Source organism: Musca domestica, unplaced genomic scaffold (assembly GCF_030504385.1).
Source record: "Musca domestica strain aabys unplaced genomic scaffold, Musca_domestica.polishedcontigs.V.1.1 3, whole genome shotgun sequence".
Taxonomy (NCBI): domain Eukaryota; kingdom Metazoa; phylum Arthropoda; class Insecta; order Diptera; family Muscidae; genus Musca; species Musca domestica.
In genome coordinates, this window is record NW_026712299.1 from 16,055,762 (window position 1) to 16,076,770 (window position 21,009).

The 21,009-nt window shown below is 35.8% G+C and overlaps 1 protein-coding gene across 6 annotated transcripts in view; it reads left to right on the top strand.

The window, feature by feature from the left end:
* Positions 1–21,009, top strand: part of LOC101895958 (dual 3',5'-cyclic-AMP and -GMP phosphodiesterase 11) — a 228,749-nt gene that overhangs the window by 187,871 nt on the left and 19,869 nt on the right. For all 6 annotated transcript variants that reach the window (XM_020037344.2, XM_059124591.1, XM_059124590.1 and 3 more), the window contains 2 exons: positions 3,958–4,108; positions 17,105–17,260. In XM_020037344.2, the coding sequence (XP_019892903.2) occupies positions 3,958–4,108; positions 17,105–17,260 (307 nt within the window). The remainder of the gene's footprint in view (positions 1–3,957; positions 4,109–17,104; positions 17,261–21,009) is intronic.

Here is a 21,009-nt window from a genome sequence, read left to right on the forward strand (position 1 = left end):
CCACTTTACAACGGATTATTCGCATTGATTTGCATTTGTTCCCGTACAAAATTCCTTGTGCCTCCCGCACAAAATGTGAAACATTGTAATAAATAATTTTTGCCAAAATTGGTTGGAGATGTCGGGTTTTCTTCAAATCTTGCACATCCACATTTTTTTTTTATCAGCTTGTTTTTGAAGTGGAATGCTTTGGTCCACCATAACTGGTACCTCACGCATATTTCAACATTTTCCAAAAAATGTATCACATATCTTATATAAAGTGATGGAAGTACTCGATATAGCCCAAATCGGGCACGTTTGGATGAGAAGTGGATAGTATTGATCCACTACTTCGATATCTCCTCCATAAAGGGTCAACATTTTGAATGAGCATAATGTATGTTCAAATATGTTTCAATAAACTGACATAGACAGAGGGTATACATCTGTCGGAAAAACCAACCGCTATCTTTTAAAATTGATCTCATCTGAAACCAGTGTACACCAACTTATAATTAGGTTCTTAAGTTTTCTACAAAAATAAATTTTTTTTGGCACAATTTATTTTCCCTTTTGTGCTGAGTCATAACAAAGTCCCTGAATTGAAACTATTTCCCTCGCGCAAAAATTTTTACTTTTCTTAAAATAAGATGTAAAAAAATCCCCCCAAAGTTGATGTCCATTCAAGTTTTCATTACTATTTTTTTATACTACCACCAAATTGTTGACGAAGACAATTGTTTCTTTTCAAATTATCTTGTTTCTTCTGCACATAGTTTTTCCACTACAGTTTCCTTGAAGGGTTATCAAATTTTCCCTTATTGGGTGCAAAATTTCTTTGCAAATTAAGTAATTCAAAAGAAAACAATATTTTTTAAAGTATTTTGATTCCTTTTTGGGGGAGGGCTTTACCAAACCTTTTGGAAAATTCTCAACTCCCACTGGTGTTGATGAACATTGCCAGAACAATGACAATTTCCACTTTCCCTTTGCCCTTTACCTTTGAGGTTAAATGTGTGTTTCCCTGGTGTCAGAAATGATTTGCATAATGCAACTGTTATTGAGTTGAGCTGACATTTTGCATTTTTTCGTCGTTTTCTCGTTTTGGTCCACTTTTCATGGGTCTTGCTGTAGTTGGCCATGGATTTGATGATGATGATGATATTTACTTCTTTTTGCTGTCGATTTTCCTCTTTTCGGATGAAAGTAATTTTCCGATTTACTAATTTTTGGCATTTGATTTCTTTTTTTTTGTCAAGGTTAACGGGCAACGTAAAGGGAGGAAACTCGTTAGGTATTCCATGTATTTAAGTTGATGAAGAAGATCAAAAGGGTTTCTAAATGTATAAAAGGAAAAATTTATGTTTTTATATAAAAAATAAATTGGTTTTCGTCCAACATTTGGTAAAAAAAAAAAAATTAGTAAGACTGTGCAAAAAAAAAAAAAAAAAAAAAATACAGAAAAAATTTAGTAGATTATGAAAGAACAGCAAAAAAAGAAAAGTATATCTATGTTTTGAAACTTGACATCGCATAGTAACCTAAAGAGAGAGGGCTAGTTCCACACTTTTAGAATTTTTCCAAAAATGGACATTTTTGAACACTTTTCGGATTTTTCGGATTAAGATTCCTCGGAATCATTGCATTTTAGCTATATAATGTCGACGGCAATATTGCAGATGAAAATACGAGGGATATTTTGTTCAAAAATATTAACCTTCAATCGACCCCAGAAATGGGTATTTTTGGTTCTTTTTTAAAACATCCTAGCAAGTCAAAATATTCTACGAAGTTAGTTGTAGAATATTTTTTTTTGTTCCAAGTTTAGTACCATTTAGTACGGTTCGCATTCTTAGTACACATTTCCAAAACCAACTTCATATATCAAACTTACTTTCCAACCTTCATTCTCGTAGCAAATTTCAGGTTTTTACCTCTATCCCTTCACATAATACCAAATGGTACTAATCTAGGACTTCTCGTAACCTTGAAGATCGAATTTCAAAAAAAAAAAAAAAAAAAACCTTTTGGTACATCTATCCTGCACTACATTTTCCATATATCCACCCAACTTTTGTTCGGGCTTTCACTTTTTAAATCTTTCCGGTTAATAATGGAAAATAATTTCATCCAAATGGCTGCCTCGGCTATCCATGCAGTAGCCTACACGATTGGTGCATTATCAATTGTTTGTAATTGTATTTCTGCAATGGCCTCACGAATATTGTCCTTCAAAGCGTCAATTGTCTCTGTCATGTCGCCGTAACACTTATTTTTAATGGAAGCCCACAAATAATAGTTCAACGGTGTCAAATCACAGCTCTGAAGTGGCCAACCATCATCAGAGCTCTGCAGCCAATAATCAGGAAATTTGAAGCCGATCTAGCAATTTACGTCCGTCTATCTGTCTGTCTGGCTGACTGGCTGGTGCGCACGATAACTCTCGAAGGGAGTATCTGATTTAGTCCAAACTTGGTATGGGCAATATCGGTCCACTTCTTCTGGTACCGCCCCCACAAAAGGTCAACATTTTCAAAATCTTTGCAAATCCTAACATTTGCATCAGTGGACTTCATCAAGTACCTCCCATACAAAAAATTTTTAATGACTATAATTCATATAAAATGTGATGTAAGAATTCAATTATCTTCAAATTACTCATATCAGAATATTTTTATTAGACCAAGGTCTGGTATCTACCCCCACAAATGGTCAACATTTTAAATATGCATGAAGCTTATAAAACGCGAAATTAACATTTGATTCCATTCAGACTTGGTACATCGCAATATTTCCATCAACATAAGATGTGTTATAAAGATCGTAGAGAACGGAGTATTCCTTCTGGTACCTCCCCCATAGGGTTCAAAGTTTTGAATAACTAAAACGATTATAAAATCCGAAATAATCGTCCGGTTATCTTCATATTTCACACATCCCATTATTTCTACTAACACAAGATCTGCTGTGAATATGGGAATATACCGGTTCACTCCTTCTGGTACGTCTCCCACAAAGGGTCAAAATTTTGAATATCCACGAAGCTCTTAAAACGCGAAATTAACATTCGATCCCATTCAGACTTGGCACATCTCAATATTCTCATCAACACAAGATCTGTTATAAAGGTGGTAGAGATCGGACCATTTCTTCTGGTACCTTACCTACATAGGGTTCAAATTTTGAAAAAGAAAACGAAATAATTGGATACTTATTTCATCTCTTCAAATTTAAATTAAACAAAAAATTTAGATAACACAAGATCTGTTGTGTAGATGATATATATCTGCAAACCCCTTCTGGTACCTCACCCACAAAGGGGCATAATTTCAAATATTTATATATGTCATAGCTGGCGAAACAAGTCAGCGATTTTTTACAACTTGCTACATCCAAATATTTCTCTCAACCAGAAATCTGAGATGCATATGGAAATGATTATTTCGCATAAAATTGGATATAAATTTTCTATTTTCTTGTAATTTTGCCCATACCAATATTTATATCTGTATTAGATGAAGTATGAAAATTGAATACTTCGGTTGACTATATCTGGTACCCCACGTACATTTCATATAAAATGAAGGATGTATCCAATATAGTCCAAACCTGGCACGTCCCAATATTTATATGATATTTATTTAGGTCCGATACGAAATGGACTATATTGGCACATTACTTCGGAACCTACTCCATGAAGGGTCAAACATTTGAATAATCCTTACAGAAGAGAAAATATATATAAATAATCGAACGTTTGCTGAGGGTACGGATCTGCCGGCCAAACCTACTGATACTTTTTAACTTGTTTTAAAATAACTCTTATGACAAAAAACTTTTTTTAGCAATCTGATCATTGTAGAAATTTGGTTGCACAGTGTAGCTTTCCATGAATGCAGTAATGCATTATAAAATTTATTTTATACTTTGCAAGACCGAATTTAAAATTTTTACTTAATTTTAATTTCTTTTTAGATGTTTGGTATCGAAACTCTTCGATGTGTGTCCGCGCAGCACTGTCGAGGAAATGGAACAACAGGATGAGGTACAGATTGCCTGGGGTACTGGCATTGCCGGCCATGTGGCGGAGAGTGGTGAGCCTGTGAATATACCGGATGCTTACAAAGTAAGTAAAAAAATTCCGAAAACAATTGGAAAAAAACATTTTTGAATTGGATTCAAACTCCTTATATGACCTTATAAGAAAAAATTAACTTCCCCCGGCTTATCAATTTTTTTGTAAGCCTCTAACCCAATTTTGTGTGTTCTCATATGAAGTTTGTGTTTTTGTCTATATCAAAACCTACTAGTTTATCCCATTCAATCTACCTAAAAATAGGATAAATTAGTTATTACGTACATATTATTTTGGCAAAGTGGCCAACAAAAATCCTCAATTCTTGCTTTGGAGAATAACAATAAATCAAGCCAACAGCATCCATTACCAGCAGCTCTATCTTCTGTCATAAATAAATCAAATGCAAAAAAAAAAACATAAATTATTCATTTATACAGAAACACGTTATGGTGAAATGGGTAAAACGGATGTGATATTTGGGAAAATAATAAACTCCAACAACAAAACTTAATATATATTAAAATCTAACCATGGAGACATGAAATGGAAAAAAGAAAAAAGAAAAAACAAAATACATCACATCCAATGTTTATAAATCATTATTTGATTGTGGTAAAACACACACACACACATACACATTGGCACCATGTCCAAAACATACAATGTGTCCTTGTCAACCATTAGCATTTATCCTTGCTCAGAATCGAGTGAGAGAGAGTATATATCAACAGGACTAAACCACAAAGAAATAATAAAAAAAACCAAAGCAAACCATTGCTTGATGTGATTCCATTTAAAGCTTCAAGGCTAGTTTCGAAAGAAATTTCCACAGTTGTTGTTTTTTATGTTTTCAAAACAAAAACATTTTCTGTGTGATTTTATGGAAAATAATTTCCACAGAATTTTGAGGGGTAAATGGGGAACATGAAGGATATACTGGTACGGGTGTCAATGTCAAAGTTTTTATAAATGATAATTGTATTTGAAATTGGATTTAAATTCACTAATTTAAAACTAGCAGTGGGAACTATTGTTGGTAATGTAGTTAAAAGTCTTAATCGGAAAACCCCAGCTTCTGATTTATCCCAATGCTGATCCCTCAAAATACCCTAGTTTTTATACCTAAACCCATGAGATTGAATTGGGGATTAATTAATTTCATAGCAAAGAATTGGAAGCCGCAATCATTTGAAGTTAAGTGGCATTTCTGTTGCAATTAGAGAATTCGAGGTAGCAACATACGTTCCTGTAATAATCGTATCCTCAATTAAATTGTTGTGTATCTTTTACTGTTAGCCTAATACCATTGCAAATACGTTGTGTCTAGTCTATGCTTCTTAATAAAATCATATTTCAATCTGAACCGATTTCAATATAATTTGACAAAGTTTACTTATACACCAAATTCTGTCACACCTTGAAATTAGAGGTACATACCGTGTTTGATGCATCAAATATATGAAATCAGCCGAGAATATATATGAGAGCCATATCCAAATCTTAACCGATTTCCAATTAATTTCTCAAATTTATTATTGTAACCAAATTCTGCCTAACATTCTAAATTTCATTGGAATCGGACACACATCTTGTGTTTGGTGTGTAACATTCATGAAATCGACCGAAATATTTATGTGCGAGCTATATCCAAATCGGCACCGATTTCAATATAAATTGGTAAATTTATTTTTGTACCAAATTTAGTCAATCATGTCGTGTTTTGTGTTTCAAATAAACTAAATCGGTCGAAAATATATATGGGAGCTATATCCAAATCTGAACCGATTTCAATATAATTTGATAAATTTATGTTCGTTTTAAATTCCGTTACACATTCTAAATTTAATTGAAATTTGATATACATAGTGTAGTATTATGTGCATCAAATACATTAAATCGGCCGAAAATTTATATGGGAACTGTATCCACATCTGAAAAGATTACAATATAATTTGGCAAAAAAAAAATTTAGACTAATTCCAAATTTCATTGAAATGTGAAGTACCCAGCGTGTTTAATGCATCAAATACATGAAATCGGCCAAAGATATATGTGGGAGCTATATCCGAATCTGAACCGTTACGCATTCCAAATTTGGAGACTGTATCTGTAATCGATCAACAGATATGTGCATAAATATATTAAATTTTTGGGAGGTACCTCCGAAAAATTTGCTATAGATCCAGTTCCATGTCGAAATTCAAAAAATTTTTCTTGGCCTAGATTACTTTCAGGAGTTGTGATGATGAATAAACAAACATTTTTCTCTTTTATAGATATAGATCTTGTGTTGATAGAAGTACAGGGTTGCCCATATTCGACGGACCTTTGGGCCCTTTGGGTCCATTCCAATCGACGAGGCTTGTCCGCAGGCAACATTCTTTGCGTCAATTGAATTTTGTACGGGAACAAATGCAAATCAATGCGAATAATCCGTTGTAAAGTGGAGCCATGCACAACTGCTGAGAACGGCCTCTTCGGATTAGAAAGAGCCTTACCAGTCGAAAATTTTTCGTATAAACGCTTAATAGAAGGCGCACTTCTCACATTTTTTTCACAATTGACTTCTTCTGTTGAATGTAAATTTCAACTATTTCAGAGCGCTCGCGTGGCGTGTATTGGTTCATGGTAAAAATCTGCTTGGACTGACGCTTCAAACGCGGTATGTCATTAAGCGAAGTGACATCTCTGTCAAAAGTTATGGCGTTGCCAGGTGGGTCCGTCGAATATGGGCAACCCTGTATTGAGATGTGCCAATTCTGAATGGAATCGAAAGTTAATTTCGCGATTTATGAGCTTCATGTACTTTCAAATTTTTGACCCTTTGTGGGGAGGTACCAGAAGTAGTGGACCGATATATTCCATTTTCACACCACACCATGGGTTGATAAAAAAATTGTGATGTGTGTAATTTGAAGACAATCGGACTTTTACATAACATAATAATTTGACCCTTTGTGGGGGAGATACTTGATGGAGTGGACCGATATTGTCCATGCAAATATTAACGCTGATGCAAATATTAGGATTTGCAAAGTTGAAGCAAAATTGGATTATCCTTTCTCTTTCTGTGCAGTAAAATATTTCTTTTTTTTTTTTTTTTTTTTTGAAATTTCGATCTTTCGTGGGTGAGGAACCAGAAGGTGTAGACCGATATTGCCCATCTCCAGACTCAATATACTTTTGATAATAATATTACGATAGACCAAGTTTGAACCAAATCGGATACTCCCTTCGAGTACTGAAATTTGGTCAAAAGAGACTTTTGTCTAAAAATGTTATAATGCAAGCGTAAAAATGTTATAATGCGTACCAATGAACTTATTGAGGGGTGAGTGGGGTGAATATTTTATTTTAGTTCGGTACCTGTCAGTTGACCGCCTGGATTGTCAGATTTAACTCCTTTAGACTTCTTTTTTGTGGGGTTACGTAAAACCTCATGTCTATATGGAAGAGTCTGCTTTAATTGATGCAGTGGAAGACAACATTGAAGCATTTAATCGTGAGATACCGGCCGAAATGTTGAAAAAAATATGCCAAAATAGGAATAAGTGGATGAACCATTTGAGGTCAACATTTATATGAAATAATCTTCAATCATTAAATTATGTCGATGTCAATTCAGATTTTATTTATTTATTTTTTCCTGTAGCTTTAAAAGTCACCCTTTCAAAACCAGTCTCTCGAATATTTAGATGAAATGATTTAAAAATTTTTAGATGCAGTTCCAAATAAAATGCCTCCCAATTTTATGTTTTTTTTTTTTTAAGGGTCAGCTAAAATATCAAATCGAATTAACTGTGTTGAAAACATCGTACGCGTGTATATAATATGTATAATATAAAGATAGCCTTTTTTCCGTTTTTCGTCTCTGAAAATCGAATCTAGCTATATTTATTATCTTACGTAGAAAAACAATTTCAATAGGATTTAAAGGTTTATAGTATGTGGTTTGTGATCCCAATGCCTTTCCATCTGTCTCTCTGGATTTATGTATTTACCAAAGGCTTTTCTATGCTTTAGTATTTTTCATATTCCATATTCATTGTGTATACAATAAAATATAATATATCATTATACAATTCGCATTGTTAATTTTTTTTTTTTCAACTTAAATTTAAACAAATACAAAATTTTACTTAAAAAAAAGTGTCATCTTCATCTACTTCATAATCATCAACGGTAGACACAGCCATTTCACAAGCCGACACAAGAGAGAAAAAAACACTCACACACAAAATAAATAAGGCGGTAATTCAAAACTTAATAAACAAAAGATAAAAACGACCAACCGACATTAATGTCAATGATAAAATTTCAAGCCGAGTGAACACAATACCCCCACCTTTTGCTTTTTGAGATGCAGAGAAAAAAAAAACACAAGCAAGAGCAACAAAGCAAGCATTAAGGCATAGCATCTTAAAGATCATAAATTGAAATACAAATAAGATGAAATGCAAATATTCAGATGTCAGTTTTGTTCTTTTTTGGGGGTGAACAATGCCGCCTCATTAGCTTACAAATGCAAAAATTCTAACTTCAAACCAAAAAAAAAAAAATAAATAAATTTTATAGATTTTTTAAATAAATATTAAAAAATTGGCACTTGAAAGATTTTTATCCTGGCATTAACATTTGTTGGAAAAAATTGTAAAAAACATGTAAAAAATTGCATTAATGGTACATATGCAAAAAAATATACTGCTGTTATTTCTAAATCACTCGTCCGATAGCCGTTGGAATTATTCCAGCTCATTATATTGTTTACAAGCGTACAAAAACATTTTGGTGAGAATTTTCCACAAAAAAAGTTATTCGTAATGGAATTCAAGCGTGATAGTGTAATTTCTTTATATTTGGCTGTAAAACCACAGGTGGTTATCGTTAGATCACTCCAGCATTTAAATGTGAAAAAATCTCTTGTGTCTCGTACTGTCGCTCGTTATCATGATACTGATACCGCAGACCGACGTCAAGGTAGTGGACGAAAAAAAACAGCAGAAATGGTTCGAAAAGTAAAAAAAAACGACTTGATCGAAACCCGCATCGCAGTGGGCGAAAAATGCCTCGTGAGCTGAACATATCGCAATATTCCATTCGGAAAATATTGAAAAATAAGCCATTGAAATTCCAAAAAGTTCAAGAACTTACACCGCAACAGAAAGAAAATAGACTCAAAAGAGCTACAGAGTTGCTTCGCTTGGCCGAAAGTGGTGAACTGCCGAATTTGGTTTTCTTCGATGAGAAAAAATGCGTTGTCCCGGAGTTTGTAAACAAACAAAATGATCGTGGTTACTTGACAAAGAGGTTAGCTGAAAATGTGCACCTTCGGCTGGCCACCAGAACTCAAGCGCCGGCCATGGTGATGGTGTGGGCCGCCATAACAGCAGATGGCCTTTCTCCGCTCATATTAATCCACCATGGCATCAGAATAAATGCCGAATATTACCCCGAAAATATTCTGAAGGGTGCATTAAAGCCTTGGGCACGCAAACATTTTGACCGCAGACCTTGGACATTCCAACAGGACTCAGCACCTTCGCTCTCAACACGCGCCACCCAGGAATGGTCATTAAATGAGTTTCCTCGCTTCATTTCCAGCGCACAATGGTCACCAAAATTTCCGGATACCAATCCATTGGACTATTGCATCTGGAGTATTTTGGAAAGCAAGGTTGGCACTAAAAAATGCCAAAGTGTCGATCACTTCAAGCAAGTGCTTCACGGGGAATGGACCAAATACCGCAGAGCAACATTCGGGCGTGTGACGGTTTCATTGGCCGTTTGAAGGCCATAATTTGTGTCAAATGTGACCAATTCGAACAAATCAAAACTTATTCTAAAATTTGATGCTGCTTCCGACATTTTTGCTTTCATTCAAAAAATTTAAAAACAAATTTAAAAATTATTGCATTTTACTTTGTTGCAGTTATTTTTTATCTCACCCTGTATATGTCTGAATGCAAAATATACCTCTTTTGGACCCTTCACCAACGTAATTTTTTATACTTCAGAAGTTTAGAGAGCTTGCTGCAATATTTTGAGTCAACCAACCAATACTCCAAGTTCTAAAAGCTTTCAATTTTTCCGCTCTGTTCTAGAACCTACTAGTTTTGGAATTTTTGCAATTGTATGGTCCTTAAATTCGGAAAGGTATTTCTCGATTGTTTGGTAACATACATTTTTTTCTAATTGAAAATTTATTATTATTTATGTAACCTTTTTGTTAGGTGCCTTTTTATCTGCCCAACAAAAGTAGTAAATAGCCCCCCTGGGTACTCACAACAATCTTCCTGATCTTACCTCCTTCCTGACCTTGATATCACTTATATTGTTGCCTGCATTACCCTCTATATCCATTTACTGACACAAATAAAAGAAAACCCATATTTATGTCACCCATGTGTATTGCTCAGGCCCAACAATGTATATGTGTGTGTGTGTGTATTTTGGCTTCTCTTACATAGCATTTGTTACTGTTGTTGCAACATTTTGTTGCATCAACAAAATATATTAGTAAGTGCAACGTTGTATGCTAATGGCAAAACATTTGTTCTTACAACATTGTTTTACATTCCATTATATGCACACACACACACATGCAGTCACACACATGCAGTCACACACATACATGGATTACATTTAAGCTACGTAAATCCTTTAGCTTTACAGCCTTAGCATTGCTTTTTTTGTTATGATCTCAGCATTGAAAGCTTGTGTGACAAATAAAGAAAAATTTCTTTTCAAGAAAAAGAAAACAATGCAGGAATTTTGCGTTACAAGGTTTTCACATATGTGGATGTGTGTAATGGGGTGGGGTGCTATCAAAATATCATTACGATATGTATATATTTCTCCAACAAAGGGTATATTCATTTTGTGAGTTCCTCTATGAGAAGATGAGAGACCCATCTTATCGATTGCAAAGTATTCGTATTCAGATGCTGAATGTCTCTATAGTGAAAGTTCGGTTTCGTGCTCGGGAACCGATTCAACTCACACTCCGAGCATCCGACAGGCCTCAGCCAGACAGAACAAAGGTGAGAATATACAGAAAGCTTTTTTGACTGGCTTAAGCCATTAAGTCGACTTAAATCAATTTAAGTCCGTAGAAAGTCTTCTATGTACCTGCACCTTCTATGTCCATGTAATTTAATGTTCGAATATTGTTTCATACAACTCTTGACTGCGACAACACCTCAAATGGCCCATCCCTTTCTCCAATTTTTGGCATACTCTTTCCAATATTTCGAGCAGTATCTCACCAATAAATGTTCCAACCTTTCTTCTAATGCGTCAATTGCGTCTGTATGGACATGAGATTTAACATAGCCCCACAAAAAATAACAGGCTACCAATTGACCGGTCCCGAACTCGCCTTTCATAGTCATTTTCTCGTCAGCTGAAGAAAGCAAAATTGCATGCAGGACCTCCACCTTCGTTCCCCCTTTCTCTGCTTGCTGGTGGTAAAAATCGATTGGATTTAATAGGTATGTTGTCGAATTAACTTCAGTATATAGCTGTTCAGGTGCAATTTGTGTCCGGGAAGTCGATGTTTACGACGACCACAATATTAATAATCCTGTTGTAAAACCTTCGGGTTTATTACAATTTAAGGACAATCGGGAACATATAGGTTGTCGTTGGATGGTGTTCGGAATTTTGATGTTGAGGATTTTTGAGTAATCGAGGTGAGTAGCGACTTTCAGGTTGTAGACGATTTGAAGTCAATATTGTGTCTAGGTATTGCGATGAAGATGTTCGGGTTGCAGATGATTTGAAGAAAATCGGGAACATTGATGAATGAACGTCGGGTGTCCAGGAATTACGATGATAACTTTCGGTTTGGACAAGATTTAATGATAGTTTTAAACTCTGGTCAGGTTACAGAGATTCCGAGTAGAATCGGAAATTCTGACGTATGGTTGTCGGGGACCACGATAATGATGTTCGGGTTGTAGATGATTTCCCAGTTCAGGTTGTAGACGGGCTATAATCGGATACTCCTGTTAAGAGTAACGATGATGACGGATTGAAGACGAATTCGCTGTTCTGGTTATAATCGGGGACTTCGGTCGAGAACCACGATGATGACGCTCGGGTTATAGATGATTTTGCTGCTCTAGTTGTAATCGTCGGGCTATGATACGACTACCTTTCCGTTACTTCTCTAGATTTCGGTAGGAACTGCGAGCCCGAAGCTCAAGTGTCACTCAAGTTAATGAGCCCCAATTAACAGTTCCTGTTAGTCAGAGGACAGTAAATGATTTCAAAATCGCCTAGTCCGCTTTGGGTAAGCCACTTTAGTACAATTAAGTACTTTTCGAATAATTATAGAACACATTTACGAAGCCACCTCCATACCTTAACCACAGACACCAATAGTGACATCTATATCAAATTTCGGAATTATCGCTCTATACCTTCACCCATCACCAATTTTAATGCCATTTTTGTAATTTTCGTATAATTATAGGACACGTTTCCATACCACTACCAAATGTCATACATAAGTAGCGTCAGTAGTCTAAATAAAAAAATTGACAATTGTATCCCTATCCCTTCACCACAAAAACCAAATATAGTACCATTCAGTACTTTTCGTACAATTATAGTACACATTTCCAAAACGGCTGCATATGTCTAGACTACACATAAACAACGACCCTAATAACAAATTCTAGCTTTCACCTAATACCAAATTGTTCCAAATATTGCACTATTTAGTACTTTCAATGAACTTTTAGTACAGATTTCCAAGCCCACCTTTTTATCACAGACCTACCACCAACAAGAACCCCAATACAAAATTTCAAAATTCCAGCTTCGTCCGTTTACCCCAAAACAAAACTGTTCCAAATTTAGTACTATTTAGTACAGTTTGCACACTTAGTACACATTTCCAAAACCATCAATATCAAATTTACTTTCCAAATATCAAAAATACTTTCCAACCTTAATTCTCATATCAAAATTTATAGCTCTATCCATCCACTTAATACCAAATGGTACCATTTTAGAACTTTTCGTAATTTTAAAGTTCGAATTTCTAAAAACCCTTTGCTACATCTATCCTGCACTCCATCAGTGGCTCCCATTCCAAATTTCCAAAAACCCCGCCTTATCACATGCCTACGCATCAAGACTGGCCCCCAATGCAAAATTTCGAAATACTTGCTTCAGCTGTTTCGTCTGGGCGTTGATGTTGGTCAATCAGTAGTAGCCAACCTCCCCCGTCAACCCAAACGAAAATCATGTATGTACCCACCATAGCAATGTCAATGAGAATTATTTCGCATGCGTTGTTATGATGATGATAGTAAATGTGTGGCTATTCCACGTTGTTAATCCCAATTACTTGACAGAACAAGTGAGTTGTTGATGTAAATTTAGTTGGAAAAAATGGCAAAAATATAAAAAACGCTTGAAATCGGGATATATCCTTGTATGGGGCTAAATGAGAAAGTAGACCGATATGATGTATATTTTGTATTTATTTTCTAGATCTGTTGTAAATTTTGGAGACCTATGCCTAAGTCTATATAAAGGACTCTGATAATGAGTATAGCCTGAATACCCAAACCCCTTTAAGTTTTGAACTACTAAACCTCCACTTGTAAATTCCAACCCCCCAAATTGGCTGTGACACAGTGTTACATGTGACTCCAATTAGCATCGAAGCCACCCCAATACACAAACATACATCACTTTTCAAATATATCCAATATCTTGAAATATGGCCGTTGGCTGTGCAATTGCAGTCATGCATTTTGGGAATTGACAATGTTGTAAATCTTTTTGGACATTTCTCTTGATCTTCTTGCAATTTTTCTTTTCATTGACATTGCTTTCAGTTGGAATTTCGTATTGCAAACATACTTGGATATACATATGTATGGAACATGTGTACAACGGACAAGTTAAGGACATAAGAATACATGGCGAAGACAAATGTGGACATTACAGTTAGCTTTTGTTTTTTCCTTTTTTTTGTGAAATATCTAGTGCCGTTATTTGTTAAAAAGTCAAGTCAAAAGGGAAACATATAACATACACAAACATATTTTACACACACACACATACATGAGAGAAGATTAATTATACTCTGAGGATAAAATCCAAATATGTGAGATTCATACAAACGATGCGAAATTGCCCACCCAAAAAAGAACATTAGCGTGGGCTAGCATTTTTTCTGGGAGTATTATTTGCTTTTACAAATGTTGTGAAATCGTCAAGATAATATTGTCCCATATAAAAATGTGTATTATTCCTTCAGGAAAAAATATTAAAGAAAAAAAAAACAAGTTATAAAGTATCAGTCGATTTTACCGATACTTCAGCTAATAGAGATGAAAATATTGGTATGAACAATTCTCCTCAGGTTTCTGGTTGAGATAAATATTTAGATATAGCAAGTTGTAAAGAAAAGCCCACTTGTTTTGCAAGTTATGACAGATAATAATATTGAAAATTGTGACCCTTTTTGGGTGAGGTACCAGAAGGGGTTCGAAGATATATATCATCTTCACAACAGATCTTGTGTTAACAAAAAAGTTTGAATTTGTAAAATTTGGATGCTTATTTCGCTTTCTTCTAGCGTTTTGTTTTTCAAATCCTGAACTCTACAGGGTGAGATAAAAAAAGTGCAACAAAGTCAAATGACATAATTTTTACATATTTTTTAAATTTTATTGAATGAAAGTAGAAATTGTCGGATAAAGCATCAAATTTTAGAATAAGTTTAGATTTGTTCGAATTGGTCACCTTTGGCACGAATTATGGTCTTCAAACAGCCAATAAAACCGTCACACGCTGCCCGAATGTTGCTCTGATCTATTTTGGGCCATTCCCTGTGAAGCCCTTGCTTGTGGTAATCGCCACTTTGGTATTTTTCAGTGCCAACCTTGTTTTCCAAAATACTCCAGTCACAATACTCCAACGGATTGGTATCCGGAGATTTTGGTGGTCATTGTGCGCTGGAAATGAAGCAAAAAACCTCATTTTGTAACCATTCTTGGGTGGCGCGTGCTGAGTGCGATGGAGCTGAGTCCTGTTGGAATTTCCAAGGTCTGCGGCCAAAATGTTTGCATGCCCAAGGCTTTAATACACCCTTCAGAATATTTTCGCGATAATATTCGGCATTTATTCTGATGCCACGGTCGATTAATACGAGCGGAGAGCGACTATCTGCTGTTATGGCGGCCCACACCATCAGCATGGCTGGCGCTTGAGTTCTGGTGGCCAACCGAAGGTGCACATTTTCAGCTGACCTCTTTGGCAAGTAGACACGATCATTTTGTGTGTTTACAAACTGCTGGACAACGAATGTTTTCTCATCGGAGAAAAAAAAATTCGGCGGTTCACCACTTTCGGCCAAGCGAAGCAACTCTTTGTGGTGTAAGTTCTTGCACTTTTTGGAATTTCAATGGCTCTACCCCAAGCTCATTTTTCAATGTTTGCCAAATAGAATATTGCGAAATGTTCAGTTCACGAGCCATTTTTTCGGCCACTGCAACGCGGTTTTCGATCAAGTCGCTTCTTTACTTTTCGAACCATTTCTGCTGATGTTGCTGTTTTCTTCCGTCCACTTCATTGACGTCGGGCTACGCTACCAGTACCACGGTAACGAGCGATGGTACGAGACACAAAAGATTTATTCACATTTAAATGCTGCTGCTCTAACGATAACCACTCGCGGTTTTCCAGCCAAATATAAAGAAATCACACTATCACGCTTGAATTCCATCACGAATAACTTTTTTTCTGGAAAATGATCACCAAAATGTTTTTGTACGCTTGTAAACAATAAAAAGAGCTGTCACTGGAATAATTTTAGCAGCTGTCGGACGATTGACTTAGAAATGACAGCAGTCTGAAGTTGGTTGCAGTTTTTTCATCTCACCCTGTATGTGGGGAGGTGCCTGAAGAAATTGTCTGATCTCTAGCATTTTTATAACAGATGTTGTGTTGATGGAAATATTGAGATGTATCAAGTCTGAATGGAATCGGATGTTAAATTCGCGTTTTATGAGCTTCATATATATATTCTAAATGTTGACCCTTTGTGGGAGAGGTACCAGAAGGAGTGGGCTGACATATTCCATTTTTACGGGTTAATAAAAATATTGTGATGTATGTAATTTGTAGACAATCAGACTCGTTCATCATATTTTATAAGAGTTATAAGTATTCAAAATGTTGACCCTTTGTAGGGGATGTACTTGGTGGAGTGGACAGACATTGTCCATTCTCTCACCTGACTTTGCACTGTTGCAAATATTAAGATTTTCAAAGTTGGAGCAAAATCGATTATTGTCTCTCTTTCTATGCAGAAATGATATTTTTTGAAAAGTTCGCCTTTTTGTGGGGGAGGTACCCGAAGGAGTGGACCCAAATTGTCTATATCTGAACTCGATCTAAGTTTGATAATAATATTACGATGTACCAAGTTTGGAACAAATCGGATATTCCCCTCGGAGTTATCGTGCCAGCCAGACAGTCGGACGGACATCGCTGGATCGACTTCAAATGTCCTGAAAAGGATTTCGTCAAAAGAGATCTAGGGTCTGAAACCGTTATTTCGATGAGGCACGTTTTGGCCGTATCTGCCCGAGGGTATAAAAAATAATTTATCCTTAGCTCCATTTTCGCTTTGCCACTTTAATGTCCTTCACTACAACAAAAAAAAATTATAAATAAATGATTTAACTGGACAATGGCATCATTACTTAATGATTAATGACACAATTAAATTTCATAATATGACATTAATAAATGTGATGTAAATGTTACTCTTGTTGTTGTTTTTGTCATTGTAACAATCTCTCTTAACGGTATAAACCATTAATTATCTCAATCATAGCCCTTAATAAGGCTTAAGGACATGTTGTCTTCCCTTCCCTTCCCTTCCCTTCCCTTCCCTTCCCTTCCCTTCCCTTCCCTTCCATTATCTTTCTCATTTTATATTGCAACAAATAAATCTCCTTAAATTACTTAAATTCTTATTTTCTTTCTGTTTTTTTTGTCTTTATCTTCCTACAGGATGAACGTTTTAATTGCGAAATCGATACTTTGACCGGTTATCGTACAAAGGCATTACTTTGTATGCCAATCAAGGACTCATCGGGTGATGTCATCGGTGTGGCCCAAGTCATTAATAAATTGAATGGTGAATGTTTCTCGGAAACTGATGAAAAGGTAAGTTTGAAAAAAAGAATGAAAGAAAAAAATATGTTCTTGACCTGTCGACACAAGGCGAACACAAACACACACACACGAACAGAGAAATCTATAAATATGTTGTAATTAATTTTTGGGGGGTAAAATGTTGAGGATAGCAAATAAAATTAACTCTGGCATGTGACACATAATTGGGAAGGTGTTCTCTTCTCAATATCCTGATTATTAAACAATAAATAATTGTGAAAGGTTCAGTGGTGACTATTTTGCGATATATAGACCTCCAGATTTTCTTTAAAGCTGCCTAACATGAAGATGATGATTTTGCCTTATTTGGGGCGAAAGTAATTTAGAATTTTCCATTTTTTACTTTTAACAAAAAATCACTCCTTTGATCTGTAAAAAATAGTTTTCGATTATGACTTTTCAAACCAAAATCGATTATAGACATTTGAAACTCCAGAATTAAGTCGATTTTTGTATTTCTATAAATTCTGCACCCTAATCTTGGGGAGGCTTCTGGGCCAGAAGTAAGAAAGTTTAACAACGATCTATCAAAAAACTGTCCGACCATTCCGTAGTTTGTGGCTGAAAATATTTTTCGAGTCATCGCCATAGCTGTAGATAAAGTTATTTCTGCTCTTCGAGAGTAGAGTTCGAAGTTCCATTGGTTGGGAAGGATAAGCGAAAGTTTCGCTCTGAAGTACGGCAACATAAAAACAAATATGAATTTTGAACAAATTCTTTCAGCTGATTTTGAGTCACGGATTAATAATGAGAGGACCTCCATTTCGTGATACGATCAAACCTTCAGTTCGACGAGCAGCCCATGGAGAAAGAAAATCGTCACCTCAGTTTGTGATGGGTGAAACTGCGATTGTCATACAAAACTCGAATTTGCCCAAGGCGTTGATATCTAAGGTGATCATAGCACAAATTTGGTCATTTTCACTTGGGAGCGTAAATTGCTCGCGAGTAGGTTTGCTCGAAAAATGGGAGTTTTTTTACGGAGTCTATTCTTTACATTTTTGTTTTGTGCTCTCTCCAGTTCTTGTGTACTCCTCTTTGAAAAATTAGAGTTGTAGCAGAATCGCTCAAAATAGAGACAAGAGTTTGTTCTAAGAGTGAAAATGAGTGGACAAATCTGATTTCTGTATGCAACTGCAAACCGGTGTTAATGTGTCTGTGTTATGTAAAGATGGAGCGAAAGGATAGAAGAAGAATTTGTGGAGGGGGAAGATGGGAAAAGGGGGATATGATCGTATACAGAATAAAATGAACATACAGCTCGATTTCGAACGAATTTCGCTTCCACTCAAAAACGAGCAAAACATGCTCACTCCTACTCGAGTGACATTCGGAGTGCTCCCGCTCGAATTCGATTAAGTTTCACTCTTTGTTTAAATTTTAGCGAGTTTTTCGCATATCTGATGGTGGCATAAAACAGGTGTATAGCCACTAGTTATATAACTCTCCCAAATTCTCAAAGTGTTATTGGCAAAGCTTCGAAATTCGTGAGAGAAATTTGCTCAAATTGGAGCATTTTTATTTTTGTCAGCAGAGAAAAGTTTTTTTTTCCAAATCATTTTCATGATTTGAATTTTCATGAATAAATTTTTCAACGTAATTTTCCAAAATTTGTCCTGAGAGCTTTTACGGCTTCTACCTCTGGTAGCTGAACATAGTCTGTATAGGTCCATCTTTTCCTGTAGTTCCAATATTACGGTACTTTTGGATATTCGATATTTCGACGATTTAAGCATCTATGGATGAAAGCTGAACGTTGATCGTTGACGGATCCAAGTTTGGAAGGTATGTTAGCAGAAATCGGATGAAACATATCTATGGGAGCTATAGCTATATCTGAACCGAATTTGAAGTATGTGCTTCTGGCCTGAATTCTCTCGGATGTAGCGAAATCTATGCCACTTGGAGGAATATTAAACAGGTGGCGCACAATAAAATTGAAATCGGACGCAAGTATACATGGGAGCTATATCTAAATATGAACCAATACTCCCCAAAATTTTTAGACATACTTCTGAACCTCGTTATGTTTGCTAAAATTCATTTGATTCGGACGGCTATATATATGGGACGGCTATATATATGGGACGGCTATATATATATATATATATATATGGCTATATGGGAGCTATATCCGAATTGTTTATCACCAATTTCAATAGGACTCGTCCTTGGCCCAAACAAATCACTTGTATGAAGAATTCATCTCAGTCAGACAATAAATGCGACCTGTACGTTGCTTACAAAAATACATGGACACATTTTATGAGAGATATAATTATTCAAAATTTTGACCCGTTGTGGAGATGGCACCAGAAGGAATGAGCCAATTTGTAACATCTTCAGAACAGATCTTGTGTTGATAGAAATATCGAGATGTGCCGAGTTTGAAAGGAATCAGATTCTCTTTTCAAGTTTTACAAGCTTCGTGGTTAATAAAAACTTTGAACCTTCATGGGGGAGGTACAATAAGGTGTGGATCGATATCTACCACCGGGTCTTGTGTTAACAAAAATATTGAGGTCTGTGAAATTTAAAGACAATTGGACTCTCTTTTCGCATTTTATTAGAGTTTAAATTATTCAGAATTTTGAACCTTTGTGGGGGAGGTACACGGTGTAGTGGGCCGATATTTTCTTTTTTCGCACTTTATTTAGCACTGATACAAAAATTGGAATTTGCAAAATTTGTACAAAATCAGATGTTTTCTTCCTTTTGTGGGTGAGGTACCTGAAGGAGTGGACCGATATATTCCATCTTCACACAAGACCTTGGGTTAATATAAGTATTGTGATTTGGGTAATATGAAGAGAACCGGGCGCTTATATTACATTTTATAAAAATTACAATTATTCAAAATTTTTACACTTTGTAAGGGAGGTACATGATGGAATGAACCTGACCTAGCACTGATGCAAATATTAGGATTTGCAAAGTTGGAGAAAAATCGGATTATCCTTTTCCTTTCTGTAAAATATGTTTTTGTATACCCTCCACCAAAAAAGGTATGGGGGTATATTAAGTTCGTCATTCGATTTGTAACTCATCGAAATAATCATTTTAGACCCAACAAAGTATATATATTCTTGATCAGCGTAAAATTCTAAGACGATTTAGCCCTGTCCGTCCGTCCATCTGTCCGTCTGTTGTAATCACGCTACAGTCTGAACGAATTAAGATAGGAAGCTAAAACTTTGCACAGATCTCTCTTTTGTCTGCAGGCAGGTCAAGTTCGAAGATGGGCTATATCGGTTCACGATATCGTATAGCCCCCATATAACGGTACCCCCGATATTCGGTATTTTGATGATGTTAGCCACATTTTTCAATTGAATTGTCTGAAAATCCACACAAGGAGTTCCTTGTGGGTACTTTATACCTAGACAGAGAATTATCTATATAGGTCCACAATATCGTATAGCCTCCATATAACGGTACCCTCTGGTATTCGGCATTTTGATGATTTTAGCCATATTTTTCAATGGAATTGTCTTAAAATCCACACAAGGAGTTCCTTGTGGGTACTTTATACCTCGGCTGAGAATTGTCCATACAGGTCCACGATATCGTATAGCCCCCATGTAACGGTACCCCCACGGTATTCGGTATTTTGATGATTTTTGCCACATTTTTCAATGGAATTGTCTAAAAATCCACATAAGGAGTTCCTTGTGGGTACTTTATACCTCGGCAGAGAATCATCTATATAGGTCCACAATATCGTATAGCCCCCATATAAC